This window comes from Macaca fascicularis, chromosome 4 (assembly GCF_037993035.2).
Source record: "Macaca fascicularis isolate 582-1 chromosome 4, T2T-MFA8v1.1".
NCBI classification, from domain to species: domain Eukaryota; kingdom Metazoa; phylum Chordata; class Mammalia; order Primates; family Cercopithecidae; genus Macaca; species Macaca fascicularis.
In genome coordinates, this window is record NC_088378.1 from 147880104 (window position 1) to 147903555 (window position 23452).

Sequence of the window (23452 nt, forward strand, 5' to 3'; positions counted from 1 at the left end):
AATTTTGAGGAGGAGCTGATGGAGATTTGGGGGGTTGACTAAAACTGCCCCAAACCACCCCTTGAAGTACCACTTCCCCATGTAAACCCCTGTATGTTGCAGCTCAGAAAGAGGAATATACAGTTCTTGCCACCAAGAAGCTTACTCACTATTTGAATGTGGTCAATTTTTTTTTCTTTTCTCTTTTTTCTTTAGACAGGGTCTTACTCTGTTGCCCAGGCTGGAAAGCTATAGTGCAATCATAGCTCACTGCAACCTTGAACTCTTCTCTCAGGCAATCTCAGCCTCTTGAGTAACTGGGACTACAGGCACACACCACCAATACCAACTAATCTTAAAATTTTTTGTAGAGATAGGGGCCTGCTGTATTGCCCTGGCTTCAAGCGATCCTCCCACCTCAGCCTCCCAAAGCGCTGGGATTACAGGTGTGAGCTACCTCATCCAGCCTGGATGTGTGGTTTAAAAGAATCCAGAGAACAAACAAAAGGCCTAACAAATTTGGGCAGTGCAGACATGGGCCACCTGCAGGTGAGAGCAATAGGTGCCTGGAGGACAGCCCATGTCTATGGCTTCAGGAAAGTCTCATGGGAAAAATGAGACTTTGAAGTATGAATGAGTAGGTGAGGGGCAAGTGTGATCGTAGGTGGAGAAAAAGAATGGGTGAGAAAATTCAAATAGACATATTTGAAGACAGTTCACTGGGCAGATTAACTGGTGAAAAGGAAAGTATGATATCACTTATGTTGGTTATCACTGGATCATTCTTTCAGTCAACAAATATTTATTGCTCACCTACCAAGTGCCAGGCACTATATTAGATACTAGGGACCCAGCAGTAAATAAATCATGCGCCCTAAAAGGTAAGGAGTGTTGCTCTGATTCAGCTCCGGCAGCAAAGCTCGGCTCTTCATTTCTGCCTAGAGAGAGGGATTCCCATTTCAGGCCATTCCTGCGTGCAGTCAGACACACCTGCCCTCCCCCTGCCATTGCACAGCTCCTCTGACGCGAGGGCAGACACAGGAGACCGGTGATCGTCTCTGCTTGAATAAATTACCGCCCCATCATCTTCATGCATAAAACATGGCACAGGAGGCTAGGGCAGCCCAGCACAGCAGCTGCCTTCGGGCCAGTCGGGAGTTAAGGGAAGGAAAGGCAAGACAAGTTACAAGATAAAAGAAGTGAACGGAAGCCTCAAATACTTTTTTTTTTTTTAAGAAAAGAAAAAAAGAGGGTGTGTTATGTTTTCTTTTTCAATTTTTTACGTCTGGACTTAACTTCCGTGATCGCTGCAAGACCCTTTTGTTCCCTTGCCATGAGCAGGTTTTAGGCCGCTCTCTTGGGACCATGGTGTTACCTTCGCGATTACACTGGATCAGAAACAGGCCATGGAGGGACAGGATCCGGAGGCGTCAGCTCAACCGTGAGTGTCCCGATGGGTTGTTACCTACTCTCTGCCTTTGTTTTCCACACTTTCCCGCAACACACTCATTTCTTGCCCTCTGCAAATCTTCTCCAATCTCACCCCTTTCCTCCTCTCTTCCACCTTCCTGTGCTCCCTTTTCCAATGGACTTTGGTATTTTTTACCTACTCTCTCTCTTCCTATTTCCTTCCCAGCACTATCCTAATTAGAGGTAACTAGATACATTTTGTTTCAAGTGGTGAGCAAGACAGGGCCACAGGGCCTCTTTTCTTTATTTCTCCAACTACATGGAAAATACAAATAAATATTTACATTGATCGAGGAGTCATGTGAATTGGAATTTTTGTTTATTACAGTAGGGAAAAAAATGGAACATCTGAATCAAACAGGTTATCAGCATTGTAGCTAGATAAGGTGAAATTCAAGGATCAGTGAGTCATATTTCCTTCAAACGACCCAATTGTATGCTTCTTAAATTATCAAACTCACAACTGTGTAGACAGGAACTCTAACCAAAAGGGAGTTTTTAGCATTGGAGTAATCTGAGAATGAAAAAGCATTTCAAATGTATGCCAAAACCATTTCTCATAAACAAGTAACAAATTCGTGTGTGTCTGTTCTTAGAGATGTTTATTTATCTCAGATGTCAGCAAATTCAAATGGGTGGAGGGGCTGGGCTGCTGAGAAGACTGAGTGAAAGGTATCTGTTTTCAGGGGTAACGAATAGTTCACTTTCTTCCTGTCTCTGTTGTGAGAAAAATGATAGTGAAACCACGATGATAAATAACAACTGACATTTGGCCTCAGTATGAGGTAGCAATAGGGAGTGGTAGAGTGTACAGCAAGTGGGAAAATATGTGTCCCATCATAGTGGGACACCCACCATTCAATGCCATCAGATTGTTTCCATGGGGAATGGGGTACAGGTTGGTAGATTTTCCAATTTTTCAAAAAAAGTGGGTGGATGCGGTAGCTCACGCCTGTAATCCCAGTACTTAGGGAGGCCAAGGCAGGCGGATCACAAGGTCAAGAGATCAAGACCATCCTAGCCAATATGGTGGAACCCTGTCTCTACTAAAAATACAAAAATTAGCCAGGCGTGGTGGTGGACACCTGTAATCCCAGCTACTGGGGAGGCTGAGGCAGGAGAATCGCTTGAACCCGGGAGGCGGAGGTTGCGGTGAGCCGAGATCACGCCATTGCATTCCAGCCTGGGTAACAAGAGTGAAATTCTGTCTCAAAAAAAAAAAAAAAAAAAAAAAAAGCAAGAAATACTAATTTCTATGTGAAAGCTCTCAAGTTTAAATGTTGGCAGTTTATTCTTTGAATTTTAAATATATAACATCAATGTTCTGAGGCAACGTGTGACAACTGTGGATCACCAGTAGCCAAGCCCTGGTTTATGTGCTAGGTGTTGTTCTCATTAGAAGTCCATCACATAGGCCGGGCGCAGTCACTCACGCCTGTAATTCCAGCACTTTGGGAGGCTGAGGGGGGCAGATGACCTGAGGTCAGGAGTTCAAGAGCAGCCTGGCCAACATGGTAAAACCCCATCTCTACTAAAAATACAAAAATTAGCCGGGCGTGGTGGTGGACACGTGTAATCCCAACTACTCGAGAGGCTGAGGCTGGAGAATCGCTTGAACCCAAGAGGCAGAGATTGCAGTAAGCAGAGATCGTGCCATTGTACTCCAGCCTGGGCGACAAGAGCAAAACTCCATCTGAAAAATAAAATAAAATAAAATAGAAGTTCGTCACACAGTGTTCTTTATGCCTAGTTACACGTTGGCAACTCTTCCTTATGTGTTACAAAACCCTGGTATAGACAGTTAAATTAAGATGAATGAGTGGCTTAGGAACATGTATCCAACATAGTCACAGTCTACTAGTTTTGGAGGCAAGCTGGGCCGGTTGGTTTCCAAATGACAATTCAAAGACAAGGAAATAATTTACATCAAGCAAAATACTTCCTTTTCTTTGATATAATTAAAGAAGCCATCAGTTTTCTCTGGGCCTTTACTTTCTTGATCATGTTTCTTTTACTTGCGCGTACCTTAAACTCCAGTTTTTGTGAAACTTCATTCTATATCTATAGGAAAATAGTTGTGATCTTACAGTTTTAATACAATATCTCCATTATGGAATCCGTCACTGAGAAAAGCTGGATTATTGATCTACATGGTTTCACTAGTATGGATGGGAAGTTGGTCTATACTCTTAAGAATTATGAGAAAAGCCTGCTTTACTACAGACATTTCACTTAAATTTTGAGACTAACATCTGACTATTGTGCTGATTTCTGCATGGTTTTAATATGAAATGATATATTAATAGATGTTGAATGTAAGCTCAACATTAAGCAGGCTGGTCCTGAACCTCTTTGGCATAGTGTCTAAGGAGGGAATTCTGATATTCTTCCAGGATGGTCAAGAACCCTGCTGCATGAGAGTCAGTGTGAGTTAGAAATAGGAACAGGATCAAGTGACATTTTTGGAGGGTTGCGTTTTTAACTCACAAAAGACCTGTACATGTTTGCAGGCAGCAAATTAAAGAAAGTGGAAAGGGAGAAAGAGTGAAGACACCTGTGAGGGAAGGCAGCCTATCACTGCAAATGTCAGCCTGCAAGGGTGGCCCTCAGCAATATTTTGCAACTGCTAAAATCTGCTTTGCTAACGTTTCCTTTCTTCTTTCTCTGAAGCTTTTCTCATAGGTCAGTGTTTCCTCCAACTTGGAGACTCAAGTTATATAATCCTTTGGGGTTATTCTGTCCTTAAGAAAAATAAGTTAGTAAACCCCTTTCATTTAAATACACAGAGGGACCTTGAATTGCGATAGGAGGGACATGTGCTACCACTCTCCATTTCCATGCCTATGCAGACATTGCTAATCAACCACAGCTTTCTCTTTATCCCCCAAGGAGACCAGGCCCTGCCTTGGAATCTTTTCTAATATAGTGTCTTAAGGTGCCATGTCTAATCAATTAGAATTGTCTCACTGCTTGAAATTTATATTTGTTTTCTAGTGCTTTGTAACAAATTACCACAAGTTTATCGCCTTAAAACAACATACATTTTTTATCTCACAGTTTCCATGGGCATGAATTAGCTGGATTCTCTGCTCAGGGTCTCCCAAGGCTGCAATCAAGGTGTCCTCTGGGGCTGCAATCTCATCTGAGGCTCAGGGTCTTCTTCCAAGCTCAATGGACAGAATTTAGTTTCTTGCAGTTGTAGGCCTGAGGCCTTCAGCAACTAAAGGCCACCCATTGTTCCCTGCCACATGACCCTCTCCAGAACATGGTAGTTTGCTTCCTCAAGGCCAACAAGGGTCTTTTGCTGCTTATAGACTCTTCTTTAAAGGGCTCACCTAATTAGGTCAGGCCCACCCAGGATAATCTCTTTTGATTAGTTAAAAATGGACTGATCAAGGACTTTAATTACATTTGCAAAATCCCTCATTTTGGCCATATAACATAATCTAATCACAGAAGTAAAATCTCATCATATTTATACCCAAGGTGCAAGAATTATACACGGCTTATATGCCAGTGGGCAAGAATCATGGGGCCATCTTCGAATTCTGCTTACTACAAAACCTAATTGTCATCTTTGCAATAGAACTTCGATTTTGAGCTACTGGAAAGCTTTAAGTTTTTTTGTTTGCTCATTTGTTTTTGTTTTACTTTTTATTATGAAAATTTTCAAACATTCAGTAAAGTTGAGAAAATAGTATAATGAATCTTATGTATCTATCACTTAAATTTAACAATTATTAACATTTTGCCATATTTGCTTCATCTAATTTCCTATTGAAACATTTAAAAATAAATCAGACATTATGACATCTCCACACTAAATATTTTAGTAAGAGCATCTCTAAAATATAAGGACATTTTTCTATATAACTGTGTAATAAAATTAACAATGATCCCCACATATTATTTAATACCCAGACTATATTCAAATATCCCCAGGTAAGAACCAATCCTTAATATGCTCTGCATGCCTATAACCCTTAGCAAAATACCTGGCACCTCATCTACTCAATAACCGTCTGGGTTCCATCAAAATTAAACTCATATTAAAGCGATGGATCCCAAAGTCCATCTTCCCTAAGCCTTCCTCACTTCTTCCTTTCACCCCCAGAATCTGTAATTAAATATTTAGATTATTTTCTTTTTTAGTCCATAGCAATATAGTGAAAAAAATATAATAATCAAATCAAGGTATGAGAACAGTAATATGTTACCTGTCTTAGGGATATTTGAATTTTAAAAGAGGCCAAAGGTCACTGCAAAGACACACATATGTGACACTGAGCAGACATTCGGGAGAAGGACCTATCTGGTGTCCTGTAAACCCTGTCAAACTGCTTACCTGTGACCTGCCCAGGTAAAGAGGAGTACAGACAGAGCAACAGCTCCGTGGGTACCTGGGCCTTCCACATGATGACAGCAGGGTCAGGGCAGGGCATGGGAATGAGGGGCGGTACAGATAACTGAGTGCCCTGAGAGCCTTTCTTTCCTTTAGTCTGCCACAGTTGGGGTGGGGGATTAAAGGAAAGAAACCCTAAATAGTATATAAGCTTTGACAACCGGGAGATTTGGCTTCAAATCCTGTTTCTATAACTTCTTAGCTGTTGGCCTGTGGGCAATTTATTCCACCTCCCTGAGTGCCCACTTCCTCAACCTTAAAATGGTTATTACAACAATACCAAACCTCCCAGTGTCATTGAGGGGGATTAAAAGACATAAAATGTCAAATGCCTAGCACAGTTCCTGGCAATGTAGCTATTGGGAGCTGAGGGCCTAAAATTGGTAATAGTGGCATTTGAGGCAGTATGAAGGGCTTACCATTGCCACCTGCACATTTTTTCACAAAATAATTGGAGAAATGTCATACTGGAGAAGGTATCCCCATCTTCCTCAGCGATGCACCCCACCCTCACATTTAGCTGGCTTGCACCACACCACACAGGAGACAACACAGATACACTAGGGAAAAACCAATCTTGGCCCCTAGGGGTGTGACTCCTGTCCTTCTGGGAAAATGGAGTGTTTGCCCCTATAGAGGATCTCCAGGCTGTTTTCAGTACAAGTAAATGCAACCAGATGACAGAGCCCATTTGGAACTTACTGTTTCACCTCTTTAAAAAGTTGAACTCTGGCCTGGTGTGGTGGCTTACACCTGTAATCCCAATGCTTTGGGAGGCTGAGGTGGGAGAATCACTCAAGGCCAGGAATTAGAGACCAGCCTGGCAACATAGCAAGATCCTGTCTCTATAAACAATTTTTTCTTTTTAAGTTAGTAGGCATGGTGGTGTGTGCTTATAATCCCAGCTACTCAGGAGGCTGTGATTGAACTCAGGAGTTGGAGGTTACACTGAGCTATTACTTTGCCTCTGCACTCCAGCCTAGGTGACACAGCAAATGGTGTCTCAAAAAAAAACAAAACAAACAAACAAACAAAACAACAGTTGAACTCTGTTAAGTAGAGCTTTGATGGAGGCGACCACTGGGTAGCACTTTTTGTGGACTCCAATGAAAGGAATGGAAATGAGTTTTCTCTGTCCCACTGAAAAGACAACAGTGACAAAGCTGATATGCACTTGAGAGTAGGGAATCTGCTGTCTCAGAGATACCACTGGCGACTTCCTCCCAGTGTCAATGTGACTTAATTGTCTTGTTCTGCTTCGTGAGCCGTTCTCCTGACTCAGTGTGATGGCATTCTTAATTGTGACTGGGCAAGGGGACCTGGTCGGGCAGCAGTCTGAATCCCACAGACCATGCCCTGGACTGTGGTTGGGGCTGTGGGACTTCGAAGGAGGGCTTTCCTGTCTGCCATCAACCTGGGTTGACAATTCTACACAGGGAGGTAAGAACCCAGCTGGCTATTCCTCACTGCATGTGCAGCTCTGGAAGGCACTCTGATTCATAGAAAGAGTCTTAGATTTTCTTCTAAATACCACTGTCTTCAGATGAGAACCTGAAGCCAAGATCTAAGGGAGACAGAGGGGCTTGGGATAGGAAGAATATGTGGGCACCTTTCCCAGAGTCCTCCATCTGCACAAGGCTACCCACTCTGCAGATGGCCCCTGCTTGCAGAGAGATCCAGCGTCAATTTACAGAGTATCCCAGCTTCTATCGGCTTTCTGTCCTGGCTTACCTGTTATCTGGCAAGGGTCAGGCCTTGACAACACTCATGTTTCTCCCCTGGTATCCTCCCCTCTGGGATTTTGTACCAGCATGGGGAGGCACTGTGGTTGCAGATTGAGCTTTTCAACGTGGATACAAACACCCAAGTGTCCCAGACCACAGCAGAAACCGTGTTGCTGCCTTTCCCAACCTGCTGATTTGGTCTCTTGCTGCTGTTCTGACCATCAGAATCGCTACTGACTGACAAATCCCTTGTGCTGCGATTTTAGGCTTCAGGCTGGGCTTCTCTGCTCTGAAGTGGAGAAGAATATACCAGGCAAATTCCTCTCTTGGTTTCTATTTCCTTTAAGCTACAAGCTTAAAGATTTGAGAGGAGGTCAGTGAGGGGCTTACCCCAAGTACAAAAAAGAAAGAAACCTTTTAGAACGTTCTGTATAATTCATAGGTCACATATTTTCCTGGGTTTCAGTCTAGACACCTGCTAAATTTATCCATTAACAGCCTCATCCCAAACAACAGGCGGCTGGGCCCCACAAGGCCTGGGTTTCTCCCCAGTTCCGAATCTTGTTTACCAACAGCTCTGCCAATTACAGAGAATGCTACTGCATTTTGTTTTAGGGACCCTAGTGTTTATACTGGCATAAAATTATTTATATACCTTCAAACATGTTGTTACCTATTTTCTCATCATTCAGAAGAATACTTGCTTCTGTAGAAGGCTTACCCTCCTCCTTCCTGCCTGAATGATTAAATCCATGGGTACAATTGCCAAATGTCCAATTCCAGTTTATACTGTCAAGGAAGAAAAATGATGGGAAGCTGGAGAATGGAAGGTACTTTGAATAATTCAAGGAGGTCCGTTGGTTGAGAAAGTGTTTTCTTTGTATGTACATGATCTGGACAGATATTTTAGCTGTCTCCAGCCAAGGATGGACAAAAGAGAGGGTGTGGAGGGAAAAGGAAAGGAGAGGAAGCAGCAGCAAATACAAAGACAGCTAATAAACATAAAAAAGAAAATGAAACCAACAGAGGGATTAGAGAACTCGGAACCTCGAAGGATTCTGAAGTCTGTAATTCTCAGGTTGTTTGTTTGATGAGGGATCTAAAGAGCCCCAAAAGTTAATCGCTAGAATGATAACTTGGTCTCTGGTTGGTAGCAGAAAATTACCAGAATAGCAAATTTTCTCAGAAGCATTAAGCTAGTGTATCAAGTTGGGGGTAAGGAGGATCTTAGGGAATGGAAAGCATCTTGAAATATGTTAGCCTAGATCCAACCCACTATGTGAGTACCAGTTTTTCCTCTGAAATAGCAAGATCCAAGAAATGGTTTCATTGTGTAAGAACATGTTAATTATATACACACACCTTACCCCCTCCTACCCTCCCTACACAGTTGTCAAAACTGTAAACTTGGGCAATAGCACTGAAAAATATGTCTTGATTTTGTTTTCATCTGATACAAACCTAATATACCCATGTTGTATAAAAATCAAACAATATAGAAACATACAACAGAGAGAAAGTCATCTAGAATTCCCAGCCCTCACCCCATGCAGCATAGCACTCCCATTTCTTTTGTAAAATATGCTAAATATATATACATATAACCTTTTTGTGTAGTTTTTGTTTTAAAATGTTATCAATTCTCTACACATTCAAAAATAAAATTAAATAAACAAGTATGAGAAAAAATGCAAATTGAATGCAAACAGAAACCAATGAACTATATTTCAAATGAATAGCACAACTACATGGAAGAAAATGAAAAGAATTAATCCAAGTAACATTTGAACACAATACTTTGGCTAAATATCCTCAGTCAAAAAGCAAAAAAAAAAAAAGTAATAAAAATAACCTTAAACTCTGTTTAGCAGATTTGTTTTTTGTAGACCACAGTTATAACAATTCTAAAACTATTTTGTGTATTGCAGAACTAAGCAAACAAGTACCTACATGATGTGTTGGGAGCCAGAGTTCTCACTGTGGGAGAAGGCAGATACAAATATAAAATGAGTGAAGACAAAAAAGAATCCGATTTGTTGCCCTGGAATTAGAATAATCTAAATAGACAGACAGACACAGATATTTCCTAGCTCTGTCCACTAAAAGGATCTAGAAGCAGTAACACCCAATAGCAATGAGCGACCTAGTACCCAGATCTTGGTTTTTGAATATCAGTCACACCAAAAGGAATGAGGGCTCATTGGAAAAATTCTGATCCCAGGGCTGCAGCAGTTAAATTACAAGATTAAGCTGAAACACCTTGTGCCAGAAAATAAAGAAGTGCTAAAAAAAAAAAAAAAGAAAAGGAAATCTGTCAAAATGATTGGGGAGCTGCCTTGGAGGGGCTTCTACTGGCAAAACTGGGACAACGTGAGCATCAAAATAAACAATGATGTTAATAGATTATAGCCCATTAAGTTAAATATCCATTTTTAAACATTAAAAATAAGAGCTAAAACATAAAACTTTTTTTTTGAGATGGGGTCTCATTGTGTCACCCAGGCATGTGGCGCCATCGCAGCTCACTGGAGCCTCACTGCAGCCTCACTGCAGCCTCGAACCTCTGGGCTCAAGCCGTCTTCCCACCTCAGCCTCCCAAGTAGCTGGGACCACAGGAATGTGCCACCATGCCCAGCTAATTTTTTGTAGAGACAGAGTCTTGCTCTGTTGCCCAGGCAGGTCTTGAACTTGTGGGCTCAAGCAATTTTCCCATCTTGGCCTCCCAAAGTGCTGAGCTAAATATATTTTTTAATGGGATCAGAATAATACCATGTTCTACAACTTACTGTTTCATTTCACAACATAACTTGGGTACCTTTTTATGTCAATAGAAATAAATTTCTTCAGACAGGATCCATATACCCAAATCCAAATGAAAGCTTGTAGAGTTTGAGACACTTTAAATGTATCTAATCTGATTCACTTAAATATTAAAAAATGATTATAATTGTAAAGTGGATTGTATTGGTTGGGAATTGAACTATCCATGTACTTACTTATGGAGGCTGGACATCTGTGACTCTCCAGTCACGCTGTGCTGCTCTTTCTGTTTCCAGCTGGAAACTGGGCTATTTTAAAGGTCACGGTAATCGGGAGAAGGTATGCATATCTATTTTCAAAAACCTATGCCTCACACACTCTTTGAAGGGGAGATCTTTTCATCCTCCACCAAACAGAGAGTGATTTGGAAACAAGACCATTTCCAATCCCATCAAGGGTTGGCTCTAGGGGTGCCTGGTTTCTGAGGCATCAGAGAGGTTCTTGTGTTTGGGAGCAGGTGGCTTAGTTCTTACCTCCATTGCAGGGTGGGATGGAAAGAGGCAGGCAAAGCCTGAGCCAGCAGCAAGAACCAGGCAGTATCAAGAAAAACGGAGACTGAGATACTTGCTAACACTTTGAATTGCTCCTGCCCAAAGCTTGTTCCCTGAGGTTTGTTACAAATTGAGTGAAATTAATCCATTCCTTCCATTTTCAAGCAAGTAAAAAAAAAAAAAAAAAAAAAAAAAAACACCATAAAGGATTCGCTTGCTGATACTGCATCAAAGGGAGGACAGTAAATTCATGTGAGTCGGCAAAGAACCCCAAGAGCTCTTCCCCTCTGTACCAAGGGGAAACTTTACTCCTATTAGGATGGTTTGAAGGGGGGAGGGAGAGTACTGTTGAACTCATGAGAGAGTATGAAAGCAAGTGTATGGGTCTACAAGCAACCCTCTAAATGGCATAGATGGTGAAGAAAATGCATTAGATATATTTTTAAATGTTTTCCAACATTTTGTTATTAATACATTTCACATATAGAAAAGTTGAAATAATTATACAGTGAATATCCATGTAACTACCACCTACATCACATACCTAACTATGTATCTCTCTATAAATCCTTTAATAAATCTTATTTTTAAAGCTGTCTAAATAAATTACAGACATCTGTATACTTTATTCTAAACACTCCAACATATATATCAGTCAATCTTTGTTAATAGTTTAAAAAAAATTTAGTCATGTTTATTGAGGTATAATTACATAGAGTACAGCATACTTTTTAAGTGTGCAGTCCTATGGGTCTTGACAAATACTTACAGTCGTGTAACCACCACAACAATGAAGATATAGAAGAGTTCCATCACCCCAGACATTCCTTCATGCCCATTTGGAGTTAATCCCTTTCCCCAGCCCTTGTCAACCAGTGATCTGTTTTCTGTCCTTATCGTTTTGGCTTTTCCAGAATGTCTCATAAGCTGGGTACAGTAGCACATGCCTAAAGTCCCAGCTACTCGGGAGGATGGCTTGAGCCCAGGAGTTCTGGGGTATAGTGTGCTCTGCTGACGGGGTGTCTGCACTAAGTTTAATATCAATATGGTGACCGTTTGGGAGTGAGGGACCACCAGGTTGCCTAAAGAGGGGTGAACCGGCCCAGGTTGAAAACAGAGCAGGTAAAAACTCCTATGTTGATCAGTAGTGGGATCCTGCTTGTGAATAGCCACTGCACTCCAGCCTAGGCAAGTGCAATAGCAAGACCCCAGCGCCAGACGCAGTGGCTCACGTCTGTAATCCCAACACTTTGGGAGGCCAAGGTGGGTGGATCGCCTGAGGTCAGGGGTTAACGACCAGCGTGACCAACATGGAGAAACCCCGCCTCTACTAAAATACAGAATTAGCTGGGCATTGTGTTATATGCCTGTAATCCCAGCTACTTAGGAGGCTGAGGCATGAGAATCGCTTGAACCCAAGAGGCAGAGGTTGCAGTGAGCTTAGATCACACCAATGCACTCCAGCCTGGGCAACAAGAGTGAAACTCTATCTCAAAAAAAGAAAGAAAGAAAGAAAAAAAAAAAAACAAGACCCCATCTTAAAAAAAAAAAATCTCATAAACGGAATCATACAGTATGTAGCCTTTTGAGTCTTGCGTCTTTCACTTAACATGATACATTTGAGATACATCGACGATATTGCATGTATATTTGTTCCTCTTCATTGCTGAGTAGTATCCCATTATTGGATGTATTCTTATACAGTATAGTTATTTGCAAGTGGTAAGATCTCTAATCACCAAAAAGCATGAGTAAACATGGTCATCAGAGGGGACAACCCCCGAGTTCTGGGGCACCCCCATTCTATCCATAGCTCTGGTCCTCTCTCAGGGGAAGCTCTGAGCAAATGAGGGACTCTGAACCCTCTAAGTCCCACTTCACCTCATCTGTACCCTGGCAATATCATCAGTGGCAACTACGCAGGGATAGTTTATTTAATAAGCAGTAAATGATTATGATTCACAATGTATTAGGCCAGTCATCAACCCTACTTTTTCTTTGACATTGTATATGATTATACAACCTGTACACAAAAACAGAGATCTTTCCCCCCATTTAAGACCTGAGCCAGGATGACACAGACAAGCAGAGGCAGGAGGATACAGAAGAACAAGGATGGGAAAAAGGGGAGAGACACTATAGTGGAGGCTGTAATGGTTCTGTCAAGCTAAGACCCAGTTGTGGAGAAACCAGGAGTCCCACTAAGTTTGAAGAGCTTTCTGGCTGTCTGGTTCTCCCACTCCATTTTCTTTCCCTACCTTGAGTTAAAAGTCTGTGTTTTCAATCTAAAACAATAATATCCTGCACACAGAAGGAAAAGAATTAAAGAATATCTTGATCTCTTAAGAAAAGCATATAGTTTGACTTCATGTTTTTAACCCAGCTTTTAACTGAGTATCCCAGACATCGTTATAATTCCCTCAAAGGACCAAAAAAAAAAAAATTTTGATTTTCTTCTATTTCCCCACAACAGTTAAAAAATGAAGATACCGGGTTTTTTTTGTTTGTTTGTTTGTTTTAAGATGAGAAGCATAATCTTCAGGGTAAGGTTACGTATTTTTTTTTCCTTCACCCTCACTCCCAATGCTGTCTCTATTTCTGTCATCTGAGAAGGTGATGTGGGGCACGGAGAGTCCCAGCTCAGGGTATGGGACTTGTTTCCTGGTCTTGCCCCTGCTCATCTGTGAGGCATCAGTCAGACCACTCACTGTCTCAGTACAGTCAGTACGTGAACATACCTTTGTGTCCGGGCCAGAGTTCGTTCCTGGTTTCCTATCCACTCCTTTTCTCTTACTTTTTTTTTAGACAGAGTCTTGCTCTGTCGCCAGGTTGGAGTGCAGTGGCATGATCTCCACTCACTGCAACCTCCACCTCCCGAGTTGAAGCCGTTCTCTTGCCTCAGCCTCCCAAGTACTTGGGACCACAGGGGCGTGCCACCACGCCCAGCTAATTTTTTGTATTTTTAGTAGAGACGGGGTTTCACCATGTTGACCAGGATGTTCTTGATCTCTTGACTTCATGATCTGCCTGCCTCAGCCTCCCAAAGTTCTAGGATTACAGGCCTGAGTCACTGCACCCGGCCCTCATTTCTCTGAGGGCAACCTCTCCTTGCACTCTGCTGCCTCCAGTTGTACTAATCAATGGTGTCTTCTCTCAGTCTTAGAACACAATTCTCAGGGCCTTTCCTTACCTCCTCCTACATCAAATCAGATCCACTCTTCCCCATACTTTTCCACCCTAGTGTGGACTAGATGAAGGGCCCAATGTCAACCTGATAAAATTGATTAAAACTTCACATTCTTAAAGGTGGAAGTGACTTCACATTCCTAAGGGTGGAAGTGATTTCACATGCATTATCTCATTGGAGACCCACAACTACCCTGCAGAGCTAGAAGGATCCGTACTATCTCTGCCCCCCAATTTTTTTCTTGTATGGAAACTGAAGCTCAGAGAGAAAGGAGTAAGACAGTACATCTGTCATTTATTAGGGGCAATATTAGTATTGTGTCCAGAATTGGGGGGTTCTTGGTCTCACTGACTTCAAGAATGAAGCCATGGACCCTCACAGTGAGTGTTACAGTTCTTATAGATGGTGTGCCTGGAGTTTGTTCCTTCAGACATTCAGATGTGTCTCGAGCTTTTTCGTTCTGGTGGGTTCATGGTCTCGCCAGTCAAGAGTGAAGCTGCAGACTTTCGTGGTGAGTATCACAGCTCTTAAAGACAGTGCATCTGGACTTGTTTGTTCTTCCTGGTGGGTTTGTGGTCTCGCTGGTTTCAGGGGTGAAGCTGCAGACCTTCCTGGTGAGTGTTACAGCTGATAAAAGCAGCATGGACCCAAAAAACAAACAGCAGCAAGATTTATTGCAAAAACCAAAAGAACAAAAATTCCACAGTGTGGAATGGGACTGGAGTGGGTTGCCCCTGGCTGGTCCCGGCAGCCTGCTTTTATTCCCTTATCTGGCCCCACCCACATCCTGCTGATTGGTCCATTTTACGGAGAGCTGATTGGTCCGTTTACAATCCTTGAGCTAGACACAGAGTCACAGAGTGCTAGTTAGCTAGATACAGAGTACCAATTGGCCTATTTACAAATCTTGAGCTAGACACAGAGTACTGATTGGTGTATTTACAAACCCTGAGTTAGCCACAGAGTGCTGATTGGTGCGTTTACAATCCTTGAGCCAGACACGGAGTCACAGAGTGCTAGTCCTCCAAGTCCCCACTAGGTTAGCTAGATACAGAGTACTGATTGGTGTATTTACAAACCCTGAGCTAGACACAGAGTGTTGATTGGTGCACATATGATCCTAGGCTAGATATAAAAGTTAAGTCCCCAGCCAGTTCAGGAGCCCAGCTGGCTTCGCCCAGTGGATCGTGCACCAGGGCTGCAGGTGGAGCTACCTGCCAGTCTGGAGCCCTGCCTGCACTCCTCAGCCCTTGGGCTGTCAATAGGACCCTGCACCACGGAGCAGGGGACGGCCCCCATAAGGGAGGCTTAGGCCGCCCGGGAGTCCACCGCAGGGGGAGGAGCTCAGACATGGCGGGCTGCAGGTCCCGAGCCCTGCCCCACCTGGAGGCAGCTAAGGCCCAGCCAGAATTTGAGTGCGAAGCCAGCGAGCTGGCACTGCGGGGGGACCCGGCGCAACCTCTGCAGCTGCTGACCCGGGTGCTAAGCCCCTCACTGCCCTGGGCCTGCGGTGCCGGCTGGCCGCTCCGTTTGTGGGGCCTGCTGAGCTTGTGCCAGCGCCCACCGGAACTCATACCGTCCGGTGAGCGCAGCCCCGGTTCCCACCCGCGCCTCTCCTTCCACACCTCCCTGCAAGCAGAGGAAGGAAGCTCCGGTCTCAGCCATCCCAGAGAGGGGCTCCCATGGTACCCTGGCGGGCTGAAGGGCTCAAGTGCCGCCAGAGTGGACGCCAAGGCTGGAGGCCAAGGAGGCACTGAGAGTGAGGGCTGCTAGCACATTGTCACCTCTCAGTATCAGGCATTGTGCCAGCTCCCCTATTGGGCATTATCTCACTTAATCCTCAGTTCACCCCTATAAGGTTGGTAATTGTATCCATTTTGCAAGTGAGAGGCTGAGGCTCAGAGAAGTTAAAGGACTTACTAAAAATCACAGGCCACAGTGTGGCAGAACAGAGCCAACATTCAGACACTCATAAGTCCAGAGCGGGTTTTCACTGCTAGAACTCTAGGACTCAAGCTCAAATCAATCAACTCCTAATTTTATGGTTCTTCCAGTGGCCACGCTGTCTAGTCAGAAAATACACCCTACAATCTCTCCCCAAATCTCAAAACATGGGCCCGGTTGAAATGCACACAGCTCTGGGAGTCTCCTAGAGGCAGGACAAGGGCTGGCGATGTCTGAGGGCAGCTAAGGAGATATTTGGAAATCTATTGGAAACTGCATCTTCCTGCGCCGTGCTGAATGTCCAGGTATCTGAGAATACAGTGAAGGAAAATTAACCGAATATTCAAATCTCTACAGAATGCCTACCTTGAGTCCCTGAATTCTTTTTTATGTAGGACGAGGGTGGTAGGGGCCACTCAGAAAGAAATCTGAACACGCAGAACCCTTGGACTTAGAGCTGGTGGGGGTCGTAGGCAGCCAGCCCACTTCCAACGGACGGTGCCCACTACCCTTTCTTCTCAGAACCGAGCCAAGAAGGATGGCTCAGCGGCCCGACTGGAGCACCTCTGCCTTCCTTGGCTGCTGGGTGTGTCTCCAGGGATTCCTGTCCACGGAACTTGCCTCTTCCCTCTTGTTCAGTCGGTTTCCCAACCTGGGAGCGTCTGCGGATCACGGTATTTGAGAGGCTGGGCTGAGGTGGAGAAGAGGGTGGGGCAGGAGCACCTAAGTCGCTCAAGGATTTGGTGACTCATTCCCAGGGAGGGGGGCCCTCTTTCTCCCCAGCATTTGGGGCGCCCAAGGCTGTTCCCACCCTTAGCGGAGGATGCGCCTGTCATCCCCCAAGGTGCCTGCTCGGAGTGAGCCAGCTACAGCATGGCCACCACGAGGCCGGTTACGTATTTATTTCCTGCCAGAACTGAACCCCAAACGCTTTTCCTTCTGTGCTGTGCGTGAAAGAAACAGAAACCGCTGCACAGCATGTCTATATTTAGACCCTGGGCCCTGACCCTCCCACAGAGGTCAGCTTGTAGACTTTTCTTTCGGAGCCTGGGGATGGGTTTGTACTTCACCCTCGAGCGCCTCCCCCTGGGAACCCACAGAGGGCTGGGTGGCTCTGCAGTCCTGTGTGCTAAGTGCTTTTCTTCGCTTCTCGGTGCTTGGGCCGTCTTGTAAGCAAAAGTAGGTGAATTGAATCCACCCTTACGCGATTGTCGTTTGCATTAAGATAATGCACGTGGAAATCTTTTGTGAGCTATGCAGTATCACCCAAATTATTTTTTATTATTATTTTAAAAATAGAATGCATCAGCAAGTTCTTTATGAGCTTACTTTTTTGTTTTAACATTTGGAAATTGGAGCAGCTACTTATAGAAGACTTGCGGATCCCAGAATGTGCCGTTTACCTGAGTGGTTTCTTTTGCACTTGCTGTGTCAGGACTTGTGAGGCCGGTGATGTCAGCAAATCAGCAAACAGACTCACACCTGAGCAGCCCGGGAGTGGTCTAGGGCCTGTGGAGCAAGCCAGAGTGGCCTCTTCTCAGCCTCCTCTCCACTGGAGAGCACTTGAGTTATTATTTGTTTCCTCCAGACCTCAGCCTCTTACCTCCTGCCAAATTCCTTTCAGAGGCATTCGTGCTGTATGCCCCAAGATTTTCCTCTGTTTACCTTCTTTAAAGTTGGCATGGTCTTGAATTTTAGACCACCGTAATCTCCATCTGACAGTGAACGTTCACAAATTCAAAGCAATTGCAGGATTCATATTCTGAAATTCATGTAAATGATTTGTGAGTACACATAAAACTCCTTTCTCTAATATACAGAAAAAGAAAAATGTACAGCTGCTCAGGGTAACAAAGTATTGCCTTCTAGAAATTCTCAGGCTTCTTGTCTTTAAGGATAAACAGGAAGCATTTATAATTAGTGTCTCCGTTGTTTGCATATTGAGCTTCCAAAATGCTTTAGAAGGTTCATCTTTTCAATCCGCCCTTCGCAGTCCTTTATTTTTCATTTGCTAAGCAGAGGTAAACTTGAAACCATCTCTATGTGACTTCTCATAAATCCCAATTAGTGAGATCTCAAATAATGAACTTGGCTCTCATTTATACATGTGACAAAATGTATACCTAAATAAATATCTAATAAAAGCTCCCTAATAGCAAAATACCATGAAGAGAAGCAATTTTCCTCTCTTTTTCACACGATGGCTCTAATTAATCATACAGTACAGAAAAATAAGAAACCTTTTATGTAGCTTTTAGTGGTTTGGTTCATTCTTTAGTTTCCATCTGTGAGTAGCATTCATTTATAAACCTGTCTTGCTGAGCACGATGCTTTTAAAAATGACTTGCTTGTGACTCAAAAACAAAAAACCCAACAATCTTTGTAACTTTTAATCTCATGCAATTTCTTCAGTTTCTTTTGTTGGTGAATACACGTACAACTTGGTTTTGAAATACCATATATCAAAGCACAACCAAATCATCCCTTGGAGTCGTGAAGAAGCTCATCCATGTATCACAGTCTTCTGGTCAAGCCCATATTTCAGTGTCTCCCACAGCTCTGATTCTTGACCTCTAAGAAAACCCACCCTCTCACTCTTCCTGAACAGTTGCTCACTAGAGGACTAAGGGAAGGGAAAGATTGCTCCTTAAAGTGAAAAAACAATGTTTTCCAAAGCCGTGTTGAATACGCATATTCATCATATCACAGGAAGTTTTTCTTTTAAACCTAATGTGCATTTTCTTTAATTTGTATGGTTTTCTCAAGTTCAACATTCAGTTTTCGTTTTAATCAGTTATATTCTAAAAACAATGAAATGTTTTTCTCCTTAGAAATTCAATTTAAATTAAAAAGAACTTTTGTTTTTCCCTTCTTTTAAGGCACAAATAGTGCTGGGAGGGGGCGAGGGTAAACTTCTTTATCTGTCCCTGTCATTTTTTTTTTTAAAGGTCCTGTTGCTTTTATACTTCTAACCCTAAAAAAGCCTTGTCATGCACCCAGTCTTCCCCTAGCTCTGGGCTTCCAGAGCACTGTTATTCAACAGAGAGTTTCTATGTAAATCCAAAGTACTATCTCCAAATAGCAGAAACCTTACCACCACAGGCTCTTACTGGAATTTGTCTGGAAGAATCCTAAAGCTAAATAAATAGAAGCTTCTAAATTACCTTTTTCCCCCCTTGAGTAGATCAAATTCTTAGAACTCCTGCCACCCACCTGTACACCAGGAGCTGTGGGTGGGAGCGGGCGTGAGGCAGAGAGGGCTTCCTGTTACCATTAAATGGTAAAAGAGACCTCTACATATCAACTATGGCCTCTTTTTCTGGACTCTTCTCCCGTCCATTTAGTGTGAATATTTGAAGGTTAAACTGAGCATGGCCCCACATGTCTGATTGCTCACCCATCGACATACAACCTGAAGTCACAAATTTGGCTTCAGAGAATGTTGTGGAGCCGAAAGGATGGCAACTTCAATTTTCAATAAATAACTAGAAACAGAGAAAATAGTTTTCCAAGTCATCAAAGAAAACCCATGGTGAGAAGGATATCAATGGATTAGAAGAGGCATAAAGAGGAAACTGAAGGCAAAGCATTGACAAAATCTAGAAACGATTATCAGCCTCAGCTAAGTCTGATACTCACCTGCTCCGTGGACAGAGTAGGGAAGCAGCAGTTACAAGTTATGAGAAACAGCGCTGCAGTATTGTCGGGAGGCAAGGTGAGGGCTTTCCTTCCTCTTTGAGGGTCAGTTGGCAGTCTGGGGGCACACTGCTTCCAAAACGACACAGAACTGTAAACCTTTAACAATGGTTTAAAAATCTGCATGCTTCTGCTCTGTTGCCTGCCACCGCTGCCTGACAAGAGTGGTTCACTGCACTATGAAGACAGGCTCCAGATGCTTAGAACTAGTGCCTCCAATCCCAGATGCTAGGTCCGGCAAAGGCTCCATGGTTCTGGCCTATGGTGGTGGCCTGGACACCTCCTGCATCCTCGTGTGGATGAAGGAACAAGGCTATGACGTCATTGCCTACCTGGCCAACACTGGCCAGAAGGAAGACTTCGAGGAAGCCAGGAAGGCGGCACTGAAACTTGTGGCCAAACAGGTGTTCACTGAGGATGTCATCAGGGAGTTTGTGGAGGAGTTCATCTGGCCGGCCATCCAGTCCAGCACACTGTGTGAGGACTGCTACCTCCTGGGCACCCCTCTCGCCAGGTCCTGCATTGCCAGCAAACAAGTGGAAATCGTCCAGCAGGAGAGGGTGCCCACGGCACCACGGGTAAGGAGAACGATCAGGTCCAGTTTGAGCTCATCTGGTACTCGCTGGCACTCCCTCACAGATAAAGGTCATTGAACTCTGGAGGATGCCCGAGTTCTATAACCAGTTCAAGGGCAGTAATGAGCTGATGGAATACACAAAGCAACACGGGATTCCCATTCCCGTCACTCCCAAGAACCCATGGAGCATGGACGAGAATCTCATGCATATCAGCCGGGAGGCTGGAACCCTGGAGAACCCCAAGAACCAAGTGCCTCCAGGTCTCTACACGAAGACCCAGGAACCGGCCAAAGCCCTCAACACCCCTGACATCCTCGAGATCGAGTTTAAAAAACGGTCCCTGTGAAGGGACCAGCGTAAAGGGTCCCCGTGAAGGTGACCAACGTCAAGGATGGCTCCACCCACTAGACCTCTTTGGAGTTCTTCATGTACCTGAACGAAGTCGCAGGCAAGCACGGTGTGGGATGTACTGACATCATGGAGAACCACTTCACTGGAATGAAGGCCCGAGGTATCTATGAGACCCCAGCAGGCACCATCCTTTACCACACTCATTTAGACATCGCAGCCTTCACCATGGACCAGGCAGGAGGTGTGCAAAATCAAACAAGGCCTGGGCTTGAAATTTGCTGAGCTTGAAATTTGCCGGTTTCCAGCACAGCCCTGAGTGTGAATTTGTCCGCCACTGCATCGCCAAGTCCTAGGACTGAGTAGAAGGGAAAGCGCAGGTGTCCGTCCTCAAGGGCCAGGTGTACATCCTTAGCCGGGAGTCCCCACTGTCTCCCTACAACGAGAAGCTCATGAGCATGAACGCGCAGGGTGATTATGAACCAATTGATGCCACTGGGTTCATCGACATCAATTCCCTCAGGCTGAAGGAGTATCATTGCCTCCTGAGCAAGGTCACTGCCAAATAGACCACTGTACAATGAGGAGCTGGGGCCTCCTCACTTTGCAGCTACCCCAAGTACAGGTGCTAACTGTTGTGATAATTTGTAATTGTTACTTGTTCTTCCCAGCTGGTAGCGTAGTGGGGCTACCAGGCCCCAGCTTTGTCCCTGGTCCCCTGAAGCCTGCAAACATCGTCATTGAAGGGAAGGGTGGGGGGCAGCTGCGGTGGGTAGCTATAAAATGGCAATTAAAAGATACACTAGTAAAAAAATTGACTGCTCTGAAAACGAGTCTACTGGGCAGTGACATTCACCTTTCTGAAATTAATGCATACTCTATTTGCATTTTCTCTTTTTCCTGTCATCATCTTTGTCGATTAGTAAATAAATCCCTAAAGCTTGTAAATATTATTTTGGGCTAGCCATGGTTGCACCATCATGCCTATAATCCCAAAACTTTGGGAGGTAGTAGGGAGAGGACTGCTTGAGCCCATGAGTTCAAGTCCAGCCTGGACAACACAGTGGGACTCTTATCACTACAAAAAAATCAAAAACTTAGCTGGGTGTGGTGGCACACACCTGTAGTCTAGCTACTCAGGAGGCTGAGGTGGGAGGATGGTTTAAGCCTAGGAGTTTGAGGCTGCAGTGAGCTGTGAACACACCCCACTCCAGCCTGGGTACCACATTAGTTATATGTGTTATGTTAAAAAGAAATATTTGTCCTTATGAATTAATGATTAAGCAAACTGTATATCCATACAATGAGATATGACTAAGCAATAAAAACAAATGAACTGATGCATGCAATCACATGGCTTATTCTCAATGCATTATCCTAAGTGAAAGAAGCCAGACTCAAAAGGCTACATACTGTATGATACCACTCATAAGACAGTCTGGAAAAGACAAAACTATTAGGACAGAAAGCAAATCATTGGTTGCCAAGGGCTAGGTAGAGAGGTTGACTACGGAGGCATGAGGAAACTTTTTTCATATGATGTAACTCTTCTGTATCTTGATTGTGGTGGCGGTTACACTACTGTATACATTTGTTACAACTTGTAGAACTATGCACTAAAAAGGGCTAATTTTACTCCATGTAAATTATACCTAAAAACAAGTGTATCTAATTCCATCAAATTGATGGGTTCATTTCTACATAGTTACAGACCTTTTTTTTTTTAAGTTTAATATTTATCTTTCCCCTGGCACCAACTTTCTCTTATAAACCAATTACCTGATCTGAAGCATTAAGGAATTTAGGATTGTTTCATGTAATAGGGTGGATTTCAATCTGGTCTCTCACTGACTCAGACTATAGACAAACTCCTCAGCTAAATGTTGGGACCCTCCACAGTCTTGCCACATTTGCCACAACTTTAATTTCCTTTTTTTTTTAAATCTTAAATTTTTTTTTTTTTAAATTCTATAGGTTTTCTTGGGAACAGGCGGGATTTGGTTACATAAGTAAGTTCTTTAGTGGTGATCTGTGAGATTTTGACTCATCAATCGAGGAGTATACATTGAACCCAATTTGTAGTCTTTTATTCCTCAACCCCTTCCCACCCTTTCCCTCTGAGTCCCCAAAATTCTTTGTGTCTTTCTTATGCCTTTGCATCCTCATAGCTTAGCTCCCACTTATGAGTGAGAATATACAATGTTTGGTTTTCCATTCCTGAGTTACTTCACTTAGAATAATAGTCTCCAATCTCCCCCAGGTCGCTGTGAATGCCATTAAGTCATTCCTTTTTATAGCTGAGTAGTATTCATCGTGTATGTATACCACAATTTCTTTATCCACTCATTGATCGATGGGCATTTGGGTGCCACAACCTTAATTTCTATAATCCCCTTGCATGATCCTTCTTCTTAAACAGAGCTGGTCTCCTCACTCCCTCTAGCACTCAAAGCTCATACCTTTTTTCATATAGTCACCCTGTCCAGAAATGCATTCCTCTCCTTTCTTCTTCCTCCTCCTCATCTCACTTCTATCATCAATAAATACTCACGAAATGAGCACTGTCCTATATGCAAAGGAAACAAAGATTAAACTAGCTGGACACAGTGGCTCACACCTGTAATCCCAGCACTTTGGGAGGCCAAGGCGGGTGGATCACCTGAGGTCAGGAGTTCGAGACCAGCCCGGCCAACATAATAAAACCCCATCTCTACTAAAAATACAAAAAAAGTAGCCAGGCATGGTAGTGGGCACCTGTAATCCCAACTACTTGGGAGGCTGAGGCAGGAGAATCGCTTGAACCCAGGAGGCAG

General features: G+C 43.7%; 1 protein-coding gene, 1 long non-coding RNA gene and 1 pseudogene across 6 annotated transcripts in view; 2 read left to right on the forward strand and 1 right to left on the reverse strand.

Moving 5' to 3' along the window:
- The first annotated feature begins 1069 nt into the window (after positions 1-1069).
- Positions 1070-23452, forward strand: part of RIPOR2 (RHO family interacting cell polarization regulator 2) — a 240215-nt gene continuing 217832 nt past the window's right edge. For all 5 annotated transcript variants that reach the window (XM_074038759.1, XM_045390575.3, XM_074038757.1 and 2 more), the window contains exon 1: positions 1070-1420. In XM_074038759.1, coding sequence (XP_073894860.1) covers positions 1345-1420 — 76 coding nt within the window. In that variant the 5' untranslated portion in view covers positions 1070-1344. The remainder of the gene's footprint in view (positions 1421-23452) is intronic.
- LOC141410160 (uncharacterized) lies at positions 14333-16671 on the reverse strand. The gene is made up of 2 exons (XR_012434165.1): positions 16384-16671; positions 14333-14700 (listed from the first exon to the last, which is right to left on the reverse strand). It is a non-coding gene; the product is annotated as an uncharacterized lncRNA (long non-coding RNA).
- On the forward strand, positions 18707-21304 carry LOC141410159 (argininosuccinate synthase pseudogene; annotated as a pseudogene).